Below are 9763 nucleotides of genomic sequence, written 5' to 3'. Positions count from 1 at the left end.
ATCAAAGCGTCTACACGAAAACTTTCTATTTTTAGTTAATTATATAGGCAGGTATTCGGCGTTACATTTGAATTATTGTTTGTGTGTTGATATTATGCGTTATAACAATTATTATTTCAATAAGTAAATGTATTGTCATACAGCATACTATATTATATAATATGTTAGTCTAGTATACATTATATACTAAACGTACAACTGAAATAAACACAGCATATGATTGTAATAGTATGTGAAAGTTTGACATGCGTCACTCGACAAATAATAACATTGTGTATAATAACTGTTTGTACCTATTTACCGTTGACTTATCATAAGATATAGGTAACTAAAATTAAATTAGAAATAAGAAAAACATATTATTATTGTTGCAATAGTATGAAAGATTGACATACGCTATTGGACAAATAATAATTATAGTAAAGAGTATCTAACATAATCTCAACTATAATTTTTTTTCACATTAACAATATGTTAGGTATTATACAAATAATTTTTTTTTTATTACTTTTCAAACGAACGGGCTTCGATTAATAGTGTCGGCCAATGTTTGATCTAGATCAATCTAAAATGTATAAATAAAACTTCTAGCCCAAAGGTTAGTCAATATTTTGACTATTAAACACAACAATAATAATATATTTGAGCTTAAGGCCGTGTTGTATTAAATTATTTGTGTGTTATAAAATTAAACATTTCCTCTTTACACCTGTTCGGCTTGTTGACGCCATTAAAATGGTATTGTCTTCAAGTGGGTTGTCTTCTTATGCCAACAAATTTGAGCTTATTATTTGTCAAACTGCGCAGTGGAAACGTTTTATTTAAATTGTCGTTTTTCTGTTATAACTATTTCAATAAGTAAATTAATTGTCATAATATGTTTTCACTAGAATGCATATACAGAATAAACATATGCATTCTTATAATGCACTACTTACATCATACTCTGGTCGTAGTATGTGTATTCTATCACAAATGTTAATACTACTCTTATTTAGTTAAACACAAAGTCCAGTCCAAAGGTTAATCGATATTGTGACTCTATTGAATACAACACCCATTTTGCTTGTTGATGCTATTATTAAATCGCATTGTCTTCGAGCGAGTTGTCCATATTTTTTGATGGCAAAAAATCAAAGGTCGTATTATTTTGATACCGTTTAATCGTTATTATGTTCGATTGATTTTTATTTTTTTTAAATGAAACAGTTATTTCTATATTAACCCGTCCGTTACATTTACATAACATTAATTTTTTATTAGGACTATAATAACTGAATTGGACGACATAAGCGAATATTCTCTTGTATACTTATTCGGGTGGTTTATTAGTCCGCTTTAATATTCTTCTTAAAATGTTATAACGACATAATGCAACGTTAATAATAATTTTTACTCTGGTCGGTTAAAATAATAAAGCAAGAAACGATTATGCGCGTTTGCGTTCTTAATCGGTATTTGAATACTTTTTAATTTATCCATTAAACAAACCTACTGGCCTACGATAGTAACGTTAACATTAAAATACTGTATACAACATGTTTAGAGTTGGCAATGTTTTACATATGATTAATGAACGGCAATGTCTCCTCTCGTTGCTGATCGGTGTATTAAAAGTGACTTGCTCGCCTTAAATGTATTATAATGTCGTCTCGTTAACTTTTGAACTTTATGTAATATTTAATTTTGTTACTAATTCGAGAATGCCCTGATAAAATGATTAACTAATGCACGTTTCAAACAATAATTATATCTAACGTTAAAAGCTTTTTAGAGTCTAGACGAGAGGAATGGTGTAGTAACGGTAATATTATCCGTAACAAAAGCTTTTTAGTTAAATAAAGAATTATGCACAGCTGACTCTCAAAAGGCCACGTTGACAGCGTTGAAAGGAATTTAGACATTTTGTTAAATTAAATAATTGTAAAGAGAAACAAAAACCAATTTTATTCATTGGCATAGTATACATTGGAATGAAGTAAAATATGTCAAACAGCCGACATATAGTGTTATAGTATGTATATTTGAGTCAAGTCAAATGACGAGTACCACCTATAGGTACAATATGTATTTGGTTTACCAAAATATTACCGTCAATCGCTTAAGCTGCACGAGGCGAATCCAACAGGACTGTCGAAATTATTGTTGTCCGAGTAGTAGTCATCCTCGGAGAGATAATATTGGCCGTACCTCGTTGCATCGTCAGGCCTGACCAAACTGAACGTCTCGGGAAAAGCTTTTTGAAATTTCTCTAGTTCCTCGGCAAAGTCCACGGTGTCGCAGTTGAGTCCTTTAGCGTGTAACACGCTGATCACTCGATGGGTGTTTGGATTTTTTGGAAACAACACAAAACAATGCCTGGCCCCCAAAGAGGAATGATATTTGGATTTTTTCAATTCTATTCCGAACGCATAATCGACGTCGTTCTGGCTAACCCATTTGTCGTTGTTGAAACGTTCCACGATCGTTGTGTTCTTCCAAGTTGTTATCGGTTCGTGCACCACGTCGAAATGTCCATTAGATCTTATACCGTCGATTATTTCCCTGTACAGTGCTAAATCGGCTATCGGATGTCCGATGTTGTGTGAGAACACTATTTGGCCACTCATCGTAAACGTCTTATGTACTTCTGTTGAAAACATTCATCATTACTAGTATTAGTATTGTTCATATTAATGTAATATTACAATATTATGGTTAATTCATCGCGCGATGGTGCTCATGGAAAACTGGCCAAGTCTAAAATTTTGGAATTTTCAGTGTTCAAAAATAAAAACTCAAAAGCAAATCATTTTTTTTTTTTGTTATTATTTGAAACGCGGATTAATTTTTTCCATAAACTTTGAAAAACAACAAATTATTATACAATAGAAATACGAACGATAGAATAGTATTCAAAAAATTAATTGATTTAATTTAATTATGCCAACTTAAACTATTCGACCTATTTAAAATCGTTAGTTGACTTATATCGTTTTACCCTTAACACAGTAAAAGTTTTTTTAATCTAGATATGACATAAACTCATTTTCTCAAATTTTAGACTTAGTCAGTTTTATTGCATTATTGCATTTTGTTGTCTAATGTGCTTCTGTTGAAAACATTCATTATTATATCAGTATTATAATTATTATTACATATTATTATATAATCTAAATATAGTCCGGTGTATCGCATTTTAGATGCGTGTATGGAATCATTGAGTGGAATCAAAAAAGGTTGTAAGAAATGGAAATTTCTGCCTTATTGCGTTACATTGGCGTTGGAACATACACATTTTTTGGCTGAAAAATGGCACTTAAAGCCTTACATGTATTTGTTATATAGATATATATATTTATTTTTATTCTCTCTATTTGTATATTTTATTTGTATATTATCTAATACCTAAGTTGTTGCTGTATAATCTTTTGTAAGACTTTAATAACTATACTCATTGGCCCTTTGGGTATAAATAAACTATTACATTGATATTTTATATTTTTTAATATAGTTTTACATACCTTGATAATAAGCATGGAAAGCTGTCGAACAAACGTCACGTCGGTGAAAAGAGTATACCTAACATATTGGTCCGTCGCCAACTGTATTTGTAGGTATATCAAACGGCCAAACGGCACCGTAACTGCAGATAAGGTTCGATATTGTATTATTTAATATGCTTTCATTAAATTGAGACTTTGTGCTTAAAACCAAACATGTGCTCTAGCTGATTAAAACACACGGGAAGCTCCGTTGAATTTTCGTTGGCGACATAGCACTATGGTTCATTGATTGTTGCCTATACAACCCCTTAGTCTTTATCACTGTCGGATACGTGATTGTATTTACCTGCGACGATGTGTTTTTATTTTTGTGATAAACCAGCCCCTCTGTTCCAGTCCACACCAGCCGTTAAAAAACATCCTTTAGTCGTTTGTCTCATCCTCCATTCTCAATATTAGCGATGCAATTACTGGCCACGCATATTATTTTTATCATAGTTCTATTAAAATATTTTACAAGTAACTCGTTGAATTGTTTGTGCGGTAAAAAGTGTAAAACAATTATAATAATTGGGCGGATTTTCCTAACGGATTGGGTTTTCAAAAGATCTCTTAAGTTTACTAGTTTTCAAAAAACACCTGTTGCCCAACTGTTACTAGTGTTTTGCACGAACAGTGAAACAATAGACTAAAAGAAAAAAAATATAACGGTAACTTTACCCATACATAATAATATATTGTTTCTAGCTTATAAGTGTAATACAAATAGATGAATACAAATTGCCAATTTTATGTTATAGCCTAAAATAATAGGCATTAAGTAGGGTTTAGTATAGTTTTAGCTTCATGTAACGGAGCTAAGACCATAATATTTCAACGGTTTTGAACAAATAATGTGGGTTTTTACATTTTTGATGTAAGAACAAATGGGAAATTTTCTTCTAGATTTTGTTTTCTGACTTAAGTTAAACACAACAATTAAGTGGATAGTTGTTTTTCTAAAGCTCCGTTAGGTTTAGTATTTTTCAAAAAAAAAACTTGTTCCCCAACTGTTACTAGTGTTTTGCACGAACAGTGAAACAACAGACTAAAAAAGAAATAATATAACGATCACTTTACTCTTACGTGCAATGTATTGTTTATAAGAATGTAGTACAAATATGTGAATATAAGATACCAACATTATGTTTTAGTCTAAAATTAATAAAATCATTATTATTACTGTATATTATTGGTTAAACTCAGACATTAAGTATGGTTTAGTAATTGTTTAAATTAACCTGATGATGTTTAATACCGGATCGTACACGAACCCAAACTCGCTGAAGGCGGATTTTTTTAATTCGTTTATTTTTAGTTGGAATTTTTCAATTGCATTGTTCCCGTACGCATCTATAAGCGATGGACTTATACGTTCCATATGGTAATCGTACGGATCGCAAGATTGACCAAAGTAGATTTTCACAAATCCTACAACATCTCTTATGTTTTCTCTGATAATAAGATTGTCATCACTTGCGCATTCCTCAAAAGTGGTTCTGTCGCAGAAGCCCTTAAAGTCTTCCAGGAAGTGAGATATTGCTAAGTTGTATTCAATGTCGGGTGGGGACATTTGGTAAACATACGATAGTGCACCGCGCAAGCGCATTACCAGTGAATTGACATTTTCCATTGTTTCAGGAAGTCGATGGATAGTGTCGGATAATTCAGACTCGCTCTGATTCAATATTGCCAAGATGAAATCGCAACACTCCTTCAACACCGTGGCGTATTTACAGCTCAAAAAATGATGGGCTAGTATAATTTTGGTATTTACATTGTCTTTGGTCACTCCTCTTCCGGCCACCGCCGAACCTGAGCAGTTCGTCCACACGTGTTATGATGTGATCTTCTGATTTATTTATAACATTTATTTCTTCTCCATCTTTACCCATCGATTTCCATCCGTCGTGCGATAAAAGCATGTTCATTTGTTTAACGCGCCGCATCTGGTTCGGGTCGTAACTTACTACTTGCGCAACATTGGACGACCGATCGTATCTGAAGCCGAAATCCTCGAAGTCCGACTCCAAGAACGTATTAATTACTTCTTTTGCATTATTCACTATCCTGTACGATACAAATTTGGCGTACTTTTCATTTTCGGTTGTATGTTGGACGTATGCCGTGGCGTCCGAAATACCTTGTACCCGTTCGCGGAACGCAATTGGCCTACAAAAACTGTAGTAAAATGCACTCAAGCGTTGCACCATTGTAGACATGTATTGTTCGATGGCCGTGCATTCGGCATGGACGGTTGATAAAACAGCGTTGTCGGATACACGTCTTCCCAACAGGCTACTGTCGACGGTCTTGTTGTCGTAGAAACTCTTGAAGTCGGCTAGGACTTCGGATACGTCCTTAAGGAACCGAGTCGTTGGCGACAACTGATCAAACCACAAAAGTGAAGCTTGCATGTGCAACACGATGGTATCGTTGTCCTTGATTACCTCGATGAACTCGTTCAGACACTGCAAGGATTCGTAAGGTTCGGTCATTCTCCTGCACAGGGACACTACGCCCCTCTGGAGGTCGCTGAACTTTTTCACCACTTCGGCATAATGACAACTCAAGAACAGCTGAGCTTGTCGAATTTTTGTCTCTGCGTTTTCTTCGGTTACCATTTGTGTAGGCGGATCTTCTGCGAGCAAATCGTGTGCACCGAAGTGCTCTTCAGAGTCCATCCATCGCTCGATAATGCCCACATCTTTGTTGCCCAATCGTAAATCCGACCATCTAGGGTGTAGTAGTAGTTCGTTGATCTGGTTAACGCGATTCGCCACCGAGATAGCACTTAAGAATAGTAACGCGTTAGTGTAAATTACCAAAAAACGCACCGCTTCCATTTCTGTACACTAAAATTGGAAACTGGCGTTCTGTGTTAATACACTTTTGTTATGCTGTTTTGTAAGACAAAATTGGCAACGTTCTTTATTCGCGTACCGGTATGTTTCAAACAAGTGCACATTAATCATAACCAATTATGTAAACAATAAGTGCACGTCGCATTGTACTAGATAGACTGAGTGGAACAACGACTATAATATTATAACGGTTTTGAACAAATATTTGGGTTGTTATATATAAGTTTGTATTTGAACAAATAGGAATTTTTTCGTTGTACCACTATAGTTTAACACATTAAATTAGACGCAAATTTTTCAATTCAAAATTGACTGTCAATTCGATCAAAAACTCCCAACGATTTGGGGTTATTTACTTGAAATTTAGTATACGGTCGATTTTACAAGTATATTTTAATAATTGATATAATATAAAATAGGTACTTAAACTTATCGAAATATTTATTTTAAAAAAAATTTAGTGAAAACACAGAAGCGTCATCATTAAAATGTATGTTGATATTTACACTATTTACATGAGGTTACTCCCACTGTGATGTCTTGCCTAGTTCGACAACGTTTCGGAACACTTGCACGTTCCATCTTCAGGGCTGTGGTTCGACGTTCCTCGTGCCGCGCTCTCCTGCAGACTGACCGATTCGCTTCCGTGGGCGTAGGTTATATACCATACTCCCACCGCATTCTCCGCTTCCTCTTGCCGCTGCCAGCTGTTTTCTACGGCCACGCCCCTTCGTCTTGGCTGGCTGCCGCATGACTGATTTTCGTTTTCGTTATCAATAGTTTCTTGCTGTATTTCCGGCTCTCTTCGTCCCGTTTGGTCTCCGGTTTCCTTTGGTCCTCTTTTTAATTGATGTATCACCGGTTTCCACGTTTTGCTCAATTTCCAACCATCTTCTCGGTTGAAGTTTGTTGGGTATTTTTCGAGTTCTATGGCTTCCCTCACCATGCGTTTCGAGTAATAAGATTCTCGGGACAGGACCTTGATTTCAAAGTTTACACTATGACCTTGACCCACGTGTTCTGCTACGGCCGATTTTCCAGTTATTTTATAGTCCACATCTTTTTCGTTTTCTCTTGCACGTACTTCAATAGGTCGTTTTGTTTGACCGATGTATGACCACAAGTACACTGAAGTTCGTAGACTCCCGGTGTTTGTAGTTTCGGTAGTTCATCTTTTGGACTCCGGAAAAATTCTTCCAATTTCTTCACTGTTGAGAAAACAGTCCTTTACTGTATTTTTTTGTTACTCGTGCTATACGTTCGGTCAATCCACTTAAAAACGAAATTACCACTGGCACAAAGAAGAAGATATTAAAGGCACTTTAATATCTTCTTCTTCCTGAATAATCCTTGTTGCTCCTTGTTGTTTATTTACGTTTTTATTTTTACGAAAACAGCTGGCAGCAAGACACTTTTGACAACGGAAATCAGTCATGCGGTAGCCGGCCAAGGCGAAGGGGCGTGGCCGTAGAAAACAGCTGGCAGCGGCAAGAGGAAGCGGAGAATGCGGTGGGGGTATGGTATATAACCTACGCCCACGGAAGCGAATCGGTCAGTCTGCAGGAGAGCGCGGTGCAAGCAACATCGAACCACAGCCCTGAACATCTTCTATCGAACGTGCAAGTGTTCCGAAACGTTGGTGAACTAGTCAAGACATCCAAGTGGGAGTAACCTCAAGTCATGTAAATAGTGTAAATATAATACCCCACTCAAAAATTATGTTGATATTATTTAATTTTCAATATGTTCTTAACATGCGTTCAAGTTTACTTACATCTATATTCTAAACACCAAGTGCAAATAAAAATTAAAAATTAAAAATGTTATCACTCTTGTCGCGGTAAACAAAATTTTCAATGTGCTTAAGTATAAGTAGTTAAAATTCCATTTAAAAACTAAATTAATTATACTCGCATCATGCGTTTTTCATTATTAAAACATATTTTAATTCTTCAATTTTAACGGCCCAATTTATTACGTTCCAAGTGGTCGATGATGCTACCATACTCAAATTCGTACTTGAGTCGTTGTACTCTTTAAATTGTCAACGTGTGCGCTTGTTCGAGCAATTATAAATTTGAATTTAATTTTTGGATAATTCCATTTGTACATGTACGGGTCACCCCCTTGTTCAAAAGCTGCTCTCTCCGAATCAGTTGGACGACCGCCAAGTTACTTAGTGTAGTTCCGTGTATTTTTTGTTTGAAAAGTTTATCCCGAAAAGTAATAATAAAAATAAAGAGAAAGAAAGCTCCAATAAGTGCACGGCAAAAGCCATGCTATTTTCGCAGTACCAAACGCGACCAGATTACATTTTCAAAACCGAATTTGTTTTTATATATTTGATAAATCCATAATACTTTAGTAATCTCATTTCGGTAGTTTGTTATTGGATTCAGTTCAGAATATCTAGACTATGGATTTTTGAGAAAACTGTATTGATCTTAAGTGTAATTTCCTATTAGAGCCGTATAACTACACATTAATAAAGCTAAATTAAAAAAGTTAAGCACATTAATTTCTCTGCCACACGGAGGAACACAGAATCATGGATATGTTTCCCCCGTGCCTTCCCAGACCTTCCCCACGGTCCTTTCATCATCTTCTTCCTACCCTCTCTGATCTCTCTAATAGTCTTCTCCTTTCTCACAACCTAATCTTGCCAATTTAGTACTACATTTAACCTAAACCTTATTGATCTCTTATCAACTGTCTCTTATCAACAGCCATTATCAGCTGTCTCTTATCAATAGTTTCTTATCAACAATCCTTTATCAACTGACTTGATCGAAAATGTGACCCACCCGCCCATCTAACTCTCCTATAATCCTTTACTGGACGCTAATATTAAGGAGTAATCCCCAGCCTAAAATTACATCCATATTAAAAATATGTTCAACCCCTTTTATTCGTGTTTTTTTTTTCCTAACAGGGTTCGATTACCGTGATTTGGGAATTCCTTGCTCGCATTTACCATAACTTGTGTTAAATCGGTTCACGACTCGTTGATGGTTTAACAAATCGAAACGGCCCGTCTTTCAAATGCAGATCTCTAGCCAACCCTTTACCCTACAGGACCTTTCATCCCTCGGTCGTGTTTTCCGGCATCGGCCCCTATTTTAACATGTGACTAAAGCAGTCGTCATTGGTATTGAATCGTATGTATACATATAGTGATGGCTGTAACGGATTTCATTCGCATGGTCGCAGACAGCATTATTATGTTGTGGACGGGAATAAACATAATATCTCTTCATACAGTAAGTGGTTCGATAATAATAATGTACGACGATGACGTGGATTTCTATACTTACAAGTCGTTAAAACTTCAGCGCAATCACGAATGAAACGTTCTAGTTAAAACAAAAAAACAAT

General features: G+C 35.4%; 1 protein-coding gene across 1 annotated transcript; it reads right to left on the bottom strand.

The window, feature by feature from the left end:
- Positions 1-1918: 1918 nt before the first annotated feature.
- On the bottom strand, positions 1919-3640 carry LOC126834566 (uncharacterized). Its single transcript, XM_050566591.1, has 2 exons — positions 3504-3640; positions 1919-2629 (listed from the first exon to the last, which is right to left on the bottom strand). The coding sequence occupies exon 2, from the start codon at positions 2607-2609 to the stop codon at positions 2094-2096; it is 516 nt and encodes a 171-aa protein (XP_050422548.1). The 5' UTR covers positions 2610-2629; positions 3504-3640; the 3' UTR covers positions 1919-2093.
- Between the last annotated feature and the right edge of the window lie 6123 nt (positions 3641-9763).

This window comes from Adelges cooleyi, unplaced genomic scaffold (genome assembly GCF_023614345.1).
Source record: "Adelges cooleyi isolate 19-005CV unplaced genomic scaffold, UGA_ACOO_1.1 ACOO_flye_CR_arks_rails_tigmint_CR_PRNA_21, whole genome shotgun sequence".
Lineage (NCBI taxonomy): Eukaryota > Metazoa > Arthropoda > Insecta > Hemiptera > Adelgidae > Adelges > Adelges cooleyi.
This window is presented reverse-complemented; position numbering and strand designations above follow the sequence as displayed.